Raw genomic sequence first — 17,846 nt, 5'->3', positions numbered from 1 at the left:
TACATGACAGCAATCTGAACTGGAACTCATTGGTTTATGTGTCTTTAGTTTCTTGCATGTGTAAATACATACAAACACACTTTTTTTGTGAACAAGCCCATGAGATGTGCCAAAGGCTGCCAGTGCCATGGGAGCACCAGTAGCCATGTGCATCCCTTTGTCTGGTGGCCAAGTACTGATACCATATTCAACACAACATCCAAGTGCCCGAGAAGAAAACGGTCTATTGCCACATGGTTTCTTCCCTCTTCGTATCTTGTGACTGCACTGGTGTTTCAGTTAATAGTTTCCTTCCCTGCCTACATTTTGTGCTTTAATGCTGATGTTTGTATAAGCCCTAATATATTACCCATGCTATATGTATTTGTTTAGAAGCCACAGTGTCTAAGAATTGTATTTATGTTCCCTTCAGCTTGCACTGTCAAGGTGAGAATTAAGCAAAGGCATTTGTTATCAAAGGACACTTTGGAGCCTACAAAACGTGGTGATTTTCATACAAAGGCTTCATTGTCATCAGGTTGGTTTGCAGAAGGACTTGTGAGCAGCACAGCCAGGAGCTGCAGAGCACATCCTAAGTCTCGCTGATGCTCTTCAGTTTGTCCCTGGGCTTTGTGGGACCCAGAAATAAAAGCACGGACTGTGCTGTGGTTTCACTAGCTGCAAATAGTGACTGTCCCCAGGCTGTGTGAGATGTGTCCCAGGGCAGCGTCTGCCCTCAGGCAGTGGCACCAGCAATCACATGCCTGGCAGACATGCATTATATCCTACATATTATTCCTCCCGGCACACTGCCCTGAGCCTCCCTCTGCACCACCACTGCAGTCCCAGCAGCTCTGTCCTACCCTCCTGACTTCATTCTGCATGGCGACATTCCTGACCCCATCCAACCTCTGCCCACTATCCCAGCTCACCGGTGGCAGGGTGGCACTGGTGGCAGGGTGGCGCTGGTTGCACCCTCCTGGCTTGGCGTCTCAGCACATTTCATTCTGTTCTCTTGCCACCTGCCAGGCCACAGAGCGCGTGCCACCCGCCCCAGAAGCCAGCTGCGTCACCTGTGTGCCCCTGGGCGCCGGGCTGGCCCGCAGCTGGGAGTACCCAAGCCAGCGGTGACGCAGAGGCACCCAGGGAGTGGCTCTCGTGTTGGGTTTGGGGGATTCTTACCCCCATGCCCACCCACTGCAGTGCCTGCAGGGCCAGGCAGGGGAGAGGGGGCTCTCCCCATCTGCACGAGCCCACCCGTCTGTATGGTCCATGGAAAAGCTGGACGTAATGTGTGACTCGTGTGTTTCCTACTTTAGCTGAAGTTGCTCCACAGTATTAATCCCAGCGATTATCAGAATAATCCCCTTTCACCTCATCAGTGCCAGATCTAGCCAGAGGCCTGGTTTGCTTTTGAAGAAAGAAATTACAGAACATTTGAGCAATTGAAGAAAGAAATTAGAAAGAGAGATGATCAGAAAGAAGGGGGCGGGGGAAGAAAGACAAAGAAAAAGGTAAAGACCAAAAAAAGAAAAGGAAGAAAGAAAGAAAAAAGAAAAAAGGAAAGAAGAAGGAAGAAAAAAGAAAGAAGGAAGGAAGAAGGAAGAAAAAAGAAAAAAGGAAGGGAGAGAGAGAGAGATATTACATGGAGAAATCAGGGAGCATGTAGTGGAGTGGGGTAAACCCTTAGCATCAGCCAGGATTCCCCTGGTGCCATCCTAGGGAAGGGGCTCTGCTGCGGCCAGCAGCAGCACCGCGCAGAGGGGCACGCATCCCTCCCACCATGGCTGCACGCCCTGAGCAGCCACCGGCCACAGGAGAGGGGGATGCCACGGCTTGCCTGACAGATCCCAGCTAAAGTTTCTTGCGTGCTTTCCCCAAAACCACCTCTGGATGCTCAGCTGTTTGGGGACATCTTCTTGACAGATTTATGGGACTTCAGCATCACTCCACTAACCTGGAGGGAGGGTGCTGGGGCAGGGCAACCGCTCCCTTATGACCGTGCAGGGCAGGAATTTGGGTTTTGTTGTTCCCTGACAGTCAGGCATTGGGGGGAGCCCTCTGTCACAGCACCCAGGGTAACAGGCACAGCACTGTGCCCTCAGTGCCCCAGTGCCCCAGACTGCCTGCTCCCTAGGGTTGCTCCTGTCCTTGAAGACAATGTTTGCCCTACCTGGAAGAGGGCAGGGATGCACTGTCACCACCCATGCACCCCAGCCTACACACACACATGCACACAGACACACGCATGCACACGCATGCACTGCTGCTGCTGCTGAAGCCCGTCACATGGTTGCTATCACAGACCATATTTAATTATGCTGTGGAGCTCATTACCACAGGAAGCAGCCGAGGCCAAGAATTGAGTAAGACTTTAGAATGGGATCAGCCATTCAAACAGACAATAAGAATATCCAGAGTTGTCATAATTCATGCCGATAAAAATTTTGGAAAGGATGTACAACTCTTCGCCTCGGAGTTTAAGCCAAGTAAAAAAGACCAAGAGACTTGGTCTGAGAGGAGGGGAGTCAGGGGGCCAGATTACCTCATTGTCTGGCTATGGCTGTGGCCCTGCACCTCCCTGAACCACGTAGCCCTGGTCCTCACCACTGGCAGGGCATGGGGCTTGGTGCCCCGGGCTGGCCCCAGGGGCATCTCCTGTCCCTCTTGCCCAGCAGTGCCATGGGGCCAGGTGATGCTTATCCGCCCATGGGAGGGAGGGATGGGGAAGCTCTCCCACTTCCATGGGACAAAACCTAACAGGGTCCTCCCACAGCCATCATGGGGATGTGGGGCAGCTACCCCATGGCCAGCCCACAGTCAGGGCCAGCTGTGCATCTCTGCTCAAGCCAGCAGTGACAGCTGGTGGGACCCAGGTGGGAGGCTGCTCCTGCCCTGGTCACGCCAGCCGGGGCTCCTCACTGGGGACTGCCGAGGAAGGCAGTTACAGTTTAACTCAGCCCACAGAACCCGCTGTTGGGAGCGCCTGTCTAATGATTAAAGTGCTAAACGAGGAGGCATGAACTCTGCGTGCTCTCCCCAGCCTTGCTACCAAGTTACATGGAGCCAGGCAAGTCAGGACTTCACCCCACCACAGTCACCAGGTCCATCTGGTTGCTGCTGCGTCCTTTAGATCCTTGTACCTTCATGAGGGTTTCTCATAATTTTATTTCTTGATATTCAAAACCTATCAAATGGCTGGGTTCACCCCTCTGTTCAAGGACTGGGGAGGAAGAGAAAGGAGGAGGGCTGCAGCTGCAGGAGATCCACCACAGGAGAGACGTACCCTGATCCGCTCTCCACCCTGTGAAGCTCGACCTTCAGAAATGCAGCTTCAGACACTGAATCCCTTGTGGGCGCCAGCCAGGCTTCCCAGACCTGCACTGTGGAGGACTCGGAGGGAGAAGCAAACCAGACAAAGGACAACATTTGTAGCCACTGAACATGAAGAGGTAGCCAGCCATCTGACAGGGTGGCACGCATCAGCTCCATCTGACCTCTGGAGCAGCACCCCAGCCAGCACCACCATCTAGATGGGAGGATTGCTCCCAGAGACCCTACTAGTTCATCACTGAGGTGAGGAAAGGCATACGCACATCATACAGTTACTGCATCGGCCTTGTGCCAGCGGAAAGGAAGAGCATGCTCGGAGATGTCCACCTCCAAGTGCAGCAGCTTCTGCTCATCCCATGGAACGCCTGCCTTGCTCCTGTCTCTTCTCAGCGGGGTGTTCCTGAGTCCAGGGTGGATTTTACTTGGTGATGTCAGGCCAGATGAATCCTGGTTTAATTGACCGTGGGTGAAATCGTGCTTCAATGGTTAATGTTATACTTGGGGCTGGGAAAACTACTGCGAGATCATAGCAATTAGAGTTGGAAATGATTCAAGTAAACTAATTTATTTCCTCTCTCCCCCCTCACTGTATCTCCCAGGGACAGCAGCAGTAAGGTTCCCAACAATACTCCTGTGTGTTGTCCGGTCCTGTCTCCCTGACTCAAGGAGCAGAGCATCCACGTGTCCCTGGGGAGACGATTCCACCGCTTGAAAGACGTCAACATTAGAAAATGTTTCAGAAGTTTAGCCTATATTTCCTTTTGTGGAGTGCCACAAATTCTCAGGTCATGAGCTTTATGCCTCAAGGAAACTGGCTGCTTCCCATGAGGGCAGCGGCTGGGAATAAGGTGGTGGTTTTCTTTGGTGTTTGTAGGGGCAGGTAGAGAACATGAGGGTGGGTCAATGAAGATTTTCACACCTGCAAGGCAGGTCAGATCAGGTAACTCATCTGGAATGAGCCCGCCTTTGGCAGGAGCTCAAGATTATTTTTTTTTCCATTTCCAGTTTTTTATTCCATGAATTCCACCTTGACTCATAAAAATCTCACTGCTGGAAACACGTCCAATTCCTCACAAGAAGTTCACTCCCTTTTACTTGCTCCTACTACTGCTACTAGTCCCACCACAGAGTGTGGAGCGAGTGGTAATTAAAGGGCCAAAAAAAAGGTCCCTCTCAATGAAAGAAGTGTAGCAGGTACTCCTTGAAAGCTGTCACAGAACAGCCATCATCTCAGCCTCAGCTCTGCCCTGCAGGCAGAGAGGACACAGGACCATCTGACTGGGGGGAAGCTTACTGTGCAAATGCAATAGGGATGGAAGAAACGTCCCAAGACATCAGAGCATATGAGCACCACAGAAGTGCTAGACTGGGCTTACACCTACGTTAAGTTGGAGCCACATGGCTGACTTTCTGGTGATAAGGTCTCCTGCTTCTGAATATAGTCTGCAGTGTGATGCCATTAACTGGGAGGGACTTAGGTTCCTTATACATTTTAAATTGCTCTTCTCCTCTGCCAAGTGAGTTGAGTATTTCCACATCTCAAACAGTTCGAGCACTTCCCCACCCTCTTCCTCCTCACCAGCAGCAGAGGCCAGCCAGGTGAGAGTCACAACATCCATTACTGTAGTAGAAGAGTAAGAGGAGCGTGAGGGTGACTGGAGCCATAGGGTGTTTCAGCAAGATGAAGAGAAGTAAAATGGCTTGTGGTGTCCAGGGTGACTGCGTGGGTTAAGCTACTTTTTGCAACTGATCAGATGAACATCTTGCCTGGGTATGCTGTGACAGACCCCCCACCAATATTGGTCACATACGAGACTCTGGTCACAGAGTAAAGTCTGCACCCTGCCCAGTTCCAGTTGTGGATACTGGCAGTTATTTAACTAATGAGGCTTAATCATATCAGGACATTTTCTAAAGAACATCTGGGTGACATCTTTGGCAGCTGAGACTAGATAGGAGCCTGTCCTACAGGCAGCTGGTGTCCCTGATATCTAGTGAAGATCACCCCTGGCCAGGTGCAAGTGCCCTATCCTTGTCCATCCTCCTCTGTAGATGGAGGAATAGCTTCAGTGGACAAAACCTATGGTATGATATTCATAGAGCAGTGTTTTGGTAGAGAATAAAACAAACTTGTGGGGGAAACTAGAAGAAAAGAAGACAACCAACTTTTCTCCTTCCAGGAGAAAAACATCAATGACATTTCAGCAGAGGGATGAAGTGAGGTAAAGCAATAGGTGGTCTCCTGTCCTCACCCACCCACGCAAACACCACGACTGACTTACTGTGTGATTTTTGTCCTCAACGCTGGCAGGAGTGCTAAGTCTTCCCCCTTGCGAGACACACCCTCCCAGATGGCCATGCACCTTATTACTGCTGGCAGAGGACCTCTTGCCTCTTCTCCATCCCTCCAAGCAGCCAGCCAGGGGCCCACTCCCACCCAACTTTTGAGGTGCACCCCACCAGCTGTCCCTCCTGCCCTTCCTGGCATCCAGCACCACCACGGGACTCACACATGCCTACATGTCTCCCAACAGTGCTTCTTGTCCCACCAAAGCAGGAGTGGAGACAGCAAAGCAGGGTTAAAACTGCAGGAAGTCTTATCACCCTTATGGACTATGCGTGGAAGGCAGCATGGTCTTTCAGTAAGCTGGGATCTTTTTTGAATAATCCACACAGCTCATAGCTGGAGGTTTTAAAGAGCACATGTATCCAGTCCTGTCTGTCGGTCTCTGCTCTTGGTCCTACCATTGCTCTGCCTTCCCCTTCTGCCACCTCTAACCCTGATGTAAAACACCATCTCAGTGTGTGAAGCAGTGCCAGCCCCAGGAGGATTCCTTTGAGGACCCGTGAGGATCTCTGGCCTGCTGACCTGTTGTGGCCAGCTGTCCCTTGTAGCACCAGAAGTGGAAAAGCGTGTTAGTCAATAGGCCAAGCAATTTGTTATCAAGCCTCAGTTCTGTGACGCACCCCTTCACACCTCCAGGTCCCCAAGAGGGGACCCTGCTGTCTGCTAGGTCCCCAAAGGAGCACCTTGCCCATGCCCTCCACAGCTTTAATGTGCAAGTCAGAAGCTCAACAGACAAGCGGGAACGACAGCCCATATGGTAAACCAGCCTTACCTCAGAGCAAAAAGCTGGCACCTAAAATTTCCTGCAGCCAGCTGCAATTTCAAGACTGTCTTTGCCCTCTAATTAGTTGGTATTTGCTGTAGCAACTATTATCTTTCTAGTTACATAGTGCTGAGGACAATGGCTCCTTATTTCCTACCACAAACACTGGGTTACTATTTACCTCCAGCTGTACCTCCTCTATCTCCTATTCCCATTAAAACAAAGTATCATTAATGACTACAATGATGGGAAACACTGGAACAGTTGGTCATAAATTAAGACACTTGGAACCTTCAATTATTTGTACCGTGAAGCCTGTATTCAAACACTTACCTGCTCCTCTAAAAGTGCTCACTTGAGTATTTTAACTCTGAACCTGAACCGATGCTCAGAACGGTTGGAAACCAGGCACTCAGGTAGGGGTGCGTGCCTCAAGCTGCGCTAAATCCCAAACTGGTACAAATCTGAGTAATCCCAGGGGGCCAAATGCCTCCCTGATGTAACTCCCTTTGAATCCTCACATGCGTGAGGCTGTGCGTGTGCAGGAGCAGCAAGGCATTCCTTGCACTGTGTGCCAGGCTCTGCAGCTCCTGCTGCAGGGAGACTTCAGATGCCTGTCGCTGTGGGGCCCAGAGGCAGGGATCCCAACACAAGTGTAAATCCTGGCTTCCTTGGCTGGTTGCTCAGAGGCCAGGCACGTAAATCCTGCCCCTGTGCGCCAAGATGCCCAGCGACCCCGAGGGCTGGGAACCGCTCTCAGCTACACCGACATAAATTTGCAGTGATCCTGCTAATGCCTCTGCAGCTGCTCCCTACCTCTGCCACAGAAAGTGAGAACAGGATCTGGCCGTGAATCTGTGAAGTTTTACGGGCAGAGAGGTGGGGGAGAGCCCCCGGTGCGATTCCCGCTGTTGCAGGCAGGGGATGGATGTGCCTGCTGAGAGGCACTCCCATCAAGGGCTTCCTGCAGGCTGTCCGCTGCCTCCTCTGCCAAACTTCGCCAGCCTTTTTTTAACAGCGTCCCCGAACCGAAAGGGCTTTGGCTGGTTCGCACCTTCCCCGCAGCCCCCGCCCTCGCCCGCACTGGGAGGCAGATGCCTGAAACCCTGCTGAGGTGAAGCAGCAGGGCACCAGGTCAAGGCCCCTCGCCTGGCGGGAGCCACAAACCCCACTGACCAGCCGGAGGGGCTTTGGCTTCCAGCACGTTGGCCCCCAGGCCAGGGCCGCATGAGCAGGGTGCCCGTGAGCATCCACAACGAGAAACGCACGGCACGGTGCTGCCCGCAGCACCGGGCGGCGCGGGCTGGGCGCTCGCAGACGGCGGGGCCCGGCAGCCGGGGAGGGGACACCGCGGAGGTGCGCCGGGAGCGACCCCCGAGTGCCCGAGCGTCCCTGCGGGGGCTGTGCCGGCGGGCGGCAGGGGGGCGGGAGGGAGACAGCCCGGTCCCCTCCACCGCACAGGGCCGCGGCGTTTCCCTCGCCTCGCCCTCCCCACCCGCCGGCACGGACACCACCACCCCCCGACGGCAGCGGGCCCGTACCTCGCCCCCGGGGCCAGCCCCTCCCCCGCGCCATCCCGGGGCCGCCCCGGCGGGGGAGGCCGCCGCGCCCCCTCGAGCGAGCCCCATCCCGCCGGCGGCGGCGGCGCCCGCGGCGGGGCGGGCGCAGGGCGCGGGGGGCGGGCGCGGGGCGGGGGGAGGCGGGGCGGAGGCGGCCGGAGCCCCCGGGATCCGCCGGCACCTCCCGGGCCCGGCACTCGCCGCCGCCGCCAACTTCGGCCGGGAGTCGCTCTCGGTGCTGCCGCTCCCGGAGCCCAGCGCCGCCGCGGTGACGGGGAGCGCAGCGCCGGCAGCCTCCCCCCACTCCCCTCTCGCTGCCGGCGGGGGGCTCGGCCCGGCGCGGCGACGGGGCCGCGGCCCCCGGGGCAGGTGCGTCCCCTCGCGGTCTCCGGCCGCCGCGACGCCGCGGAGGGGGGCGCGGAGCCCCGTGCCCGCCGCGGGCGCCCGCTCACCTGCCGCCGCCGCCGCCCGGGGACGCGGCGCCCGTGAGATGCAGGTAGGAGGCGGCCCCGGCCCGCGGCGGCGGGGAGGGCGGTGGCAGCGGGGGGAGGAGGCCGGGGGGCGGGAGGTGTTTCCCCGTGCCGGGCGGCGCGGATGCCCGGGGCCCGTCCCGACGCCGGGCGCCTCCCGGGGCGGCCCCCGAGGGGGCGGGAGGTGGCGCGGGCGGTGCCGGGGGGTCGCTGCTTTCTCCCAGCCCGGGAGACGCGGCCGCCTTTCGCCGCCGACCACCGGCAGCGCAGCCCGGGGGCGCCCCCGGCCCGTTACGGCCGCCGGTCGGAGCCGGGCGGGGCAGGGGCTGCGGGGACCGGTCGGTGCGGGCTGCGCGGAGCCCCCGCGGCGGGCGGCCCGGACCGGGGAGAGGGGCTGTCGGGGGGCCGCCGCCGGGCAGCAGTGCCCTGGTGAGCCCTCCACACCGCGCAGCATCGGAGGGGGGACCGTAGCACGGGGCAGGGGTCTGTCGCGCGGTGGCCCCGGGGTGGCCTTGGTACTGTTACCGCGGTGGGAGAGACCGGCTCTGGCGGGAGAGATGCTGCTGGGGCATGAGGCGCCGCAGTCTGGCATGAGAGACATTGCTGGGGTGCAGGGGACGATCCTCAGGGGTGGCAGACATTGTACTGGTAAAACAGATGTTCCTCAAGTATGACAGACAAGAGTTTGGCAAAACAGATGTTACTGCGGTGAGATGGACGTTACTCTGAGCGGAGGGATGTTACTGTCGGATGAGGGCCCTTTCCTTAACCGTGAGCACAGCGGCTTTCCTGAGAGCATGCAAACCCTGGCCCATGCCATCCTCGTCACCCATGTGCCCGCAGTTTGGCAGCACGTGCTGTCACAGGCCATGGCATGCGGTGTGGGAGAAGGTGCTTGTGTGTGTGGAAACACCAACATATAGCAATGGTGTGTATGGTCTCACAGTACCAGGGTACAAACATCCCTGTTATGTCCGTAACAAACATGCTGTTTTATGAAACTTGTTTTTTCCTGGGAATTATGGTGCAATACTTCCCGTAGTGGTATGGGTAAAATAACTTCCCCAAACAGATTTTCATATCATGTGACGTAATTCATTGCCCCATGTTTTTTGTACTTTTCCTCTGCCACTGGATGAGCATCCCATGGCAGAGGAAAAGAACATCTGGGTGATTTACCTGCCTCTTAATGCTTTCCTGCCTGCACTCCAGCACGTGATCAGCATCACCCTTGCTCTGCTGCCTGCACCCATGTACTCACCTGTTCATCTTGGGGATTGGTTTCTTTTTTTGTGACAGAGCTGTTTCTCACGCACGTACCGGCATTTCTGTTCTTGTTTCATGTTCTTTATAGCCATGTGCACGCGCATCATGCTCCTCGTGCACCTGCATGTTGTCAATATAACCTGCTCTACCACACATCACCCGCACACACGGACGGTCTTTTACACCAATGCCTCCTTGCCTGCCTACATGTTGTGGGCTCTTTGCTGTTACCCTTTATGTGAGCTTTTGTGTCCACCCAGCCTCAGGTACACACGTATAATGGGCACACGGGGTATCACCTTCCTTTGCACTCACCTTTGTCCGTCTGCCCCTTCAGAGCCTGCCTGGTACATGCGTATCTGTAATGTCTCCCATGCCTTCCCCTGCAGGTGGGAGCTCTGCAGGGGGGCACCAACACTCAGGTGTAAACCTGCTCTTGCCCTTCCTTGACACATTCGCTGCTAGGCATCGGCACATGGGCTGAAGGAACCGCTTTTCTGGTGGTGGTGGGTTTCACCTGCGGATGCCTGTCTTCTGTCACACGCACAGATGCTGTTGTAAATGCGGAACCAAGTGGGGTACATGCTCTTCGTCCCAAAAGAGAATAAAGCGGGCTTTCTCAAAGTTGGCAGGAGAGACAGACTCCTCTTAAACCACTGTCCTATGCATGGACACCTGGGTTTATCCAAGGTGAAGGTTGGGCACTCCAGGAATTTGGGTGGAATTTTTTTTTACCCCAAGCATCCAATGTATGGGATAAGTTGCCACATGTGGCAGTGAAGCTAGCCCAAGTACTCAGGGTTTTTTCCCTCCTCCTTTAAAGAAATTAGCCAAGTATGTGAAGAGAAAAGCATAAGGTTGAACTGCCAGTGCAGGGTAGGAGGCAGAGCTGGGGAGGTGAGCTGGCCCCATTCCAGCCGTGGGTTTCCTCTGCTCCCAGGCTCCGTCGCACATTTCTGTGCCTGGGAGTGTCTGAGATTCCTCCCTTTGGGAAAGGACCCCCTCCCTAGCTCCTTCTGTGCCTTCAGTATTAGCAAACCTCTCTTCTCAGTAGCTGTAAGCAGCCCGTGTGTCCTTTCCCCTGTCTCGTGCACATACAGTGACAATGTCCTTCCATATGTGGCTAACCTTTGTTTAGGGAAAGCTGAAGCTGAAACTGTGGCTGCAGGCTCCAAGCCCTGAGAAATCTTTTCTCTCAACCCCTTCCCTCCCAATGTGCCTGAATTCATTACCTCAGTTGAAAACCATGGAAGTTTTGAATGAATTGGGTCTAAAAAGTTGGGGGGGTCCTATGTTTTTTTCAGGTAGTAAAGTATGTCCCAATTGTGTTTTCCAGACTTATTCTGCAAAGACCAGAAACACACCTTCTTCAAGAAAAATTCACATTCTTGTATAGTGAAGTCTCCAGGAGCTTGGACTTTTAGGAAGAGACCAAATACTGTGAAATGTAAAAACATGAATATATCAGTGCAGTCACCTTTATTGCTCTTTGTTCCTTTCTCTAGCCCAGTAGGCGCCTCTGTTTCTGAACTGCTTCGGATCTTGAGTCTTTTGTCCTGAAGTTGTTGGGTTTGGATTTCAAGGCGCACAGGGAAAGCAGTTATTTTCTGAAAACTGCATGATTGCTTATTTGAATGAATATAAATTGTTTCTATCCGTAAGATCTTTTCTCTAATGGCTGATCAAAGTTCGAGTGAAAACCATTTCATCATTTCCAAATTAATTGGACACACACACAATAAGCGTTTCAGAGAGACTTGTAAACACAGTACTTTTTAAATCAGGATGCAGATAGCCAAGGCATGTTGTCATGTAAGACAGAGCAGTCCATGATTTTGCACAGAAAGGGACCTTTGCTCGCTGGAAAAAGGCATACAGACTTCATTAAAATTGAAGGCAGTCCAGAGCAGAGTCATGGGAATTTCTCCCAGACTGGAAAAAGCCCTTTTCTAGTGGGAGACTTGAGGAATGTGGACATAGGTAGCATTTCAGAAAGAAAATCAAGAGGTAGTGTGGTGTGATACCTGAATGCTTTCTGCGGCACTGAGGATAACTGGTGCTTGGAGAGCTTTCTAATTCAAGAGAACTTGAATGTGTGGCTGGGCGTTTAAGCAGTATGTATTCACGTTCAAAACAGGCAACATTTTTAACAGCAGGGTGATTAACCATTGGAACAAACAACCAAAGAAAACATTAGCTTCCCCTGCTCTTAGAATCTTCAAATAAAGACTGAATGTCTTTTTGGAAAAGACACTTTACTGGAGTGCAAGTTCTTGGGCTCACTGCAGGGATAACTGGCTGAGCCCGTATGGACAGAATTACAGATGAGACCAGACCCTGTGATCCACCACCCCCTTCCAAGCGTTGGCTTAGGCCTTGATAAAGCTTACGCAAGCCTTCCCCTGCTCTGTATGAGGTAGAGCAATGGGGTCACTGCAAGCAGATTGTTGCTTTTCAGCACAGCTGTTTGCACAAAGTAGGGATGCTCTCGTGTGCCTTGTAATTGCACGGCCTCTCTCCATGAAAGAGCTTTGCAAGTGGAGCCCGTTGCAGATGGCAGGCTGTTCGTATTTGTGGATCCTTCATTTGCCCTTGCGAGCTGCAAATGGGCAGTGGGGTTTGATGGCTTGCAGCAGGGCTGCAGGTAGCATGGGGAAAGGAGTGATGTGTGTTCCCTCCAGTTCTTGGGGTCTAGACAACTCAGGCTAGAGTTTGGCTGAGTTCGCAAGACTTTATCTCCTTGTTCTTGCATCAAGTGTCACGAGTGATTGCCAAGCCTCTTCTTTTACCCCTTTTTCCCTCAGAAAGGGGGCTCAGCAGGGCTCTGCCAACAAATGGCTACACCAGTGCTGTGGCCCCCATGTTTCTGGTTGGGTTTTCCCTGGTACTTTTCCTTTGCACAGACCCCATTGCACTGTGCCTGCCAGGGACTGTGGTTCTCCTCAGGCTGCAGTGTCCTGCACACTTTCCCCCTTCCCAGGGATGGTGCCTGGCAGAGAGGTGCTTGGAGCAAATGATGGGGAAAAACACCCATGCCCTCAGGCGCTCCCCCACCTGCTTGCCCCCGATGGCCCTATGCTGGGGTGCCCCAGCTCACGGCAACAGCCCCCCAAGCGGTTTTTTTGGAGGGTCCTCCCCAGGCCCTGGCAGTGGCAGATGGTGAGGGCTGTGTGAACCCCGTCTCTTCCCCTCGGTATGTTTACCTGTCTAAATTTAACTCCCCAGCCGGCTTCATCCATCCTAAGCCGACCTGTTCTCTTGTGGCTGAGCTGTGGGTCTGGCTCCTGCTGCAGTGTTTCCTGGCTGCCGCGGCCTGGTGGTTTGCCGCTCGCTCCCTCTCTTGGGTGGACGCTGGCTCTTTCGAGGTCCCAGGCAAGCCAGTTCTCCCCGCTTGTAGGTTTTATTTTTAAATCTGGTTGTGCAGCCCTCGGGACTGGAGGGTCCCTTGTTCTCTCACCCCAGATTGCCATGAGTATTTACTCTGCAGTGGGCTACAGGAAATCTCCCCTTGTCCCGCTACAGACCACAGCTGTTTTCCTTCTGGCTGTGGTTGCTCCCAAAGGGAGACCAGGCATGCTGAGGAGCTCCCTGGCCATCTCTAAAGGGATGATGCCTCTTTTTGCCCCCAGCAGGACCCCAGCGGTGGGGTTGGTCTGTGGAGGAGTCTTCCTCATTTCACTTTGTTCAGAGCTGTGCTTCTCCGAGCTGGCTTTTGTCCCGGTTTGTTTGGCAACAGTGATGTGCCCCTCAGCTTCAGAGGAGCTGGAGAGTGGGAGAAGCAGGGGAGAGGGAGTGCTACTGTTCCTATCAGGCTGGACAGAATTTGCTTTCTTTAGAATTTCAGCATTCGGGACAGTAAATATGGCCCAACCTGGCAGCCTTCTCCATCTAAATAAAACTGTCAGGATCAAACCATTCGTGTCCTGCATAACCCCACAAGAGACCCCCCTAACTGATCTCTGTTTTTCCAGGCATGCCTGCTTGTTGTGTAGCTAATGCTGTGGTCTACCACATGAGAGAGAGGGTTTGAATCCTGGCCGCCTCTGTCACTCTTTGAGCTAACCCGGTGGCCTTGTGTTTAATACTCTCATATTCAGAGGAAAGGTAATGAAGGCCAGGGTTTTCAGCAATGACTAGTGATTTGGGGTATCCGACTTGAAATGCTGTCAGAGATCCCGATTTTTTTCCAGAGTTCAGCTGTTTCTGATGCTTGGGCAGGCTTAAGTAGTCTGGACTTGATTACTCAAAATGACTAGCCCGTTTTTCAAACCTTCATCTTGGGATCTGGAGCAGAATTAGGCAAAACAAAATGAGATCAAATAATGCATGATGTAGGTCTCTAGCAAGGATCCTCAGATGGGAGTGAGTCTTCCTAGAGTGGGAATTGGTTGTGGCCGGAGAGCTCATGGCACTGTTGTGTGCAGGGATTTGAAAAAAGAGTTCTTGGTTTAGTTTAATTTGTGGTTTTCGATAGCTCATGAGAAAGGCTCTAAGGGTTTGATAGTTTTTCTCTTAGGGAAAGGAGAACAAATTCCTATCTTTATATATATATACATATAGATCTCTCTCTGTGTGTATATATGTGAAGTTCAAGTCTTAGTTTATTTGATGGGTTTGGGGAAAACATTTTTTCTGTAAACTCTCCCATCTCAGTTGGAGATGAAGGAAACTGAAGTGGTTGGATGGTACACGTATTTTGGATTGGTTTTTTCATCATTCAGGGCTGAGGGTTAACAAAAGTTGTATCAGTACTAGTACTTCAGTGGTCTCCCTAAATTTATCTTCCTTTTCCAGTTGTTCTCTGTTAAGCTTCTTGACTGGTGTGATATCATTTTTTCACTGAGTCCTGAAGCATTGTAGCACCTCTGTTATGGGCAAATTGGAATTGTAAAGCAAATTAAATGAGAATCTCCCTTGCTTTGCTGTGAAAATGTTTTTGAGCTTTGTTATGCATCAAGGAATGGCAAGAGAAACATATGAGCCCAAATATGTCTTCGTTAATGGAACATTTTTCAGAAAAAATAATTTTGTGACTGTCAGGTTTATTACTCTCTGAGGTGTTCCTAAGTACTGCAAAGTTGTCTCTAATCATAAAAAATTGATACTGTACAAAAGAAAATGAAGATCCTTTTTTTCTTCCTCTTTTTACAGACAGAGCAATTCTAGAGGTCTATTATATTCTGTGGCCCAGGTTTGTTAATAATTACTCTAAATATTGGTCCTGGCAGAATGTCAGGGTTTGGTTTAGTAAATATTTTGCCGTTATCATTTCTGTGTCACAGCTGGGAAGGTTTGGAGTATCTTGTGGCTGTCATCACTGTTGATTCTGCCCGGATTTGCATCTTTGAAGACTAACTGGAGCTTTATAATCTTGTTTTGAGATGATGCAGATACTCATGGGGTAGCCCCATTACTCTACATGCTGTAGTGGAAGCTTCTGGTTTGGGGCCAAAATGTCAGCTCTCGCTCCAGCGTGTGGTGTGTACAAACCAGATTTCTCACCGACATCTGCAGCCTTGCAAGTGGCTGCAGCTGTTATTCCACCTGTGGAGATTTCGCAGCCTGCCATACAGGTAGAGTGGAGTGAGTGCTCCAGTGAATTATGACCAATTACCTGTCCCAATTTATTTTCTGTTTTTATAACTATTCCCCATTTCCACCTATTCTTAACAAGCTGTTTGGGAGTTTTGCCAAGGTACAAAATGAACATCTATTAATTTTTTATTAACGGCAAGAAAGTTTTCAGCTGGGTAAGCTTGGTAAGTGCAGCACTGTTTATGTTCAGTTTTTACTGTAGCTGCTCAGGCTCTTTCAGCATCTCTGCCGTTTTCCGAGGAGACGGCGCAATCCTGAAAGGCTTAAGAGCTGCCGCTTTTCATAGCGTGCTGAGATGATCTAAGAGTGTATTTCTGCACAACAGTTGCACTCCAGTGGCTTAAAATCCCATTGCACATAATAGCCAAACTTTTTGTCCATGAGGCATGTAAAACTTCTGTATCTTCTGAGAAAACGGTGCCATTTAGGTCAGAGTGGCACACTGGGAACAATCTACTCCTATCAATCTCTGTCTGAATTTGGCTGCTTGTGTTAGGTCATGTCTATGGTAGAGTAGTGCCAGCATGGCTGGGCAGTGCCAGGCTCTTCTGCCCACATAGCTGTGACATCTTTCCAAAGACAGTGAATGCAGGCAGCAACAGCTCCTGCAGGCATGGCTGTGTCCACATGGGTGTCTTTGTCAGCACAGCAGTGTTCACTGATGTGTTGGGGGGGGTTATGACATTTTCTTGTCGTTCCATGACCTAACAAAATTTTATGGGGTAAACTTGATAGTCTGGACCATGCCTTACTTATAAATGCCAGGTAACACTTCTAAGTCAAGCATAAAACCAAGCTACAAGCAATAGGGAGAGTCGTTCTGTTTAGACAGAGTCAGTTTGTGTTAGCTAAGCCTAACTTTAGCTTATGGACAGGGCTGAACTGGGAAATGTATTTTGAATACATTAGAGGTAAGGTCTAATTAGTCTGTCAGTTCATTGCCACTTGTGGTAAACCTGTGTGAGATCTGAGTTGGCAAACCTTGTGCTTCATGCAGTTGATCCCAAGCTGAGCAGCTGGGAGGTGACTGTCATAGCATGCCTCTGAACCAGCAGGGACAGCCTTGCCTGTCACCTATACCAATTTCTGCACCTCCCTGAGGCAACAGGGACAGTTATCCTCTTATTTCCCAGCTGATCTGGTAACTCATTCTTCCTTCTGGTAGAAGAGGTGGTGATCTTCACAGAGCCCAAAACCTTTGTCAATAGCCAGGGAAGGATTATCTGGCAGACCCGTGTGCAAGAAGACATGTGTGTGCTGCTGGCCTGCAGGGTATGCTGGAGTTGGGCCAGGGATGGGGGAGGATGCAGCTCTGTGGAAATTGTGGCTTATTCACATCTTGGGACAGGCATCAGAGGCTGCCATGGGGCGGGCACAGCTTTATAAACTCAGCCTGGGGATGAAAAAGGTCAAAAGCAACACCCATTTCCAAGTTATGGATTGCCATCCAGAAGGTCCATCAGTCTAGCAGGTGCTGGTCTGATGTTGAAAGCCACGGAGTCACTTGAACGCGATCTGTTTCCCGTTTGGGTTTCAGACAGATGTTGCTGCTCTGCTCAGTCACAGTTGTGACTCCACCTAAATGCATTTTACTTACCCCTGTGGCTCCTCTGCCTGAATGTGCAGGAGCCTTTGGCTTTTAATACCAACATCATCATGTCAAATTCAGCACTTGATCCTGTCACTCCTTCCTTGGTAGGGCTTTCTTTCAGTGTACCTCAGCATTGTGCTGAGTGGATCTTTCAGATCATCCTGATGACTTGCAGTCTGAGGTCCTGCATCTGTGACTAGTTGCCATAAATTGACTTGCTGTGCAGTTTTTGGGCTGCATGGACTTGCATGCTCATAGCCATTGTCCCATGTGTCTGAAGCAGTAGTTGTTAGTGGTGTAGCTGCCTTTTCTGTCAACGTTTCCAACCCCACATTTGGGATATACTGCTTTCTCTCGTTGTCCCCTCTTCCACAGAAAGCTCTAGCTGGTTATTTCTGCACAGGGCAGAAGTTGCTGGTAATCGTATATCTGCCTAAAGATGTCTTCAGAAATTGTGTGGATTCCTGGAGCTCAAATTAGGCTTTTGTTTGTCTTTTTTTGCAAAGAATTAATATTAAATAAGTAACAAGTGGTTAAAGGTAATTTTATGTTTCCAGAGGCCCATTTTCCTTTTCCTTTCCAAGGTTTTGCAAAGCCAGCCTTTGGAAAGAGTCTGTAATCTTGGATGATGATTAAGTGATTCTGCTTTGGAGGGTATCTAGGAGTATCCTCAGACCCTGCTCCTCATCTGTGTGTAGAGTGGGTTTCATTTTGTCCACTAATCTGAAACCGTGGACCTTATCCCCTAAATTAAAATTTCTAATTGCTCTGTAGTATTACAGGTTCCTAAACAAATCTGGGTGCAGGTATTCCAAATTCCTGGATTTGTATAAGGAATCTCTGGTGTATCCCCAGTGTGGATATGCCCATTGCAAACACACATATGCTTGGAGCAAGTGCTCAATCCTTAGGCAGCAAAACAAAAAAACATAGAGCTGGTAAA

The 17,846-nt window shown here is 51.7% G+C and overlaps 1 protein-coding gene across 1 annotated transcript in view; it reads left to right on the top strand.

The window, feature by feature from the left end:
• The first annotated feature begins 8,154 nt into the window (after positions 1-8,154).
• The window catches only part of WNT5B (Wnt family member 5B), a 76,356-nt gene continuing 66,664 nt past the window's right edge, over positions 8,155-17,846 (top strand). The window contains exon 1 of the mRNA XM_055711822.1: positions 8,155-8,477. Coding sequence (XP_055567797.1) covers positions 8,472-8,477 — 6 coding nt within the window. The 5' untranslated portion in view covers positions 8,155-8,471. The remainder of the gene's footprint in view (positions 8,478-17,846) is intronic.

This window comes from Falco cherrug, chromosome 5 (assembly GCF_023634085.1).
Source record: "Falco cherrug isolate bFalChe1 chromosome 5, bFalChe1.pri, whole genome shotgun sequence".
In the NCBI taxonomy this organism is placed as follows: domain Eukaryota; kingdom Metazoa; phylum Chordata; class Aves; order Falconiformes; family Falconidae; genus Falco; species Falco cherrug.
Note: the sequence above shows the minus strand (reverse complement) of the source record. Positions and strands in the feature narration are given on the sequence as shown.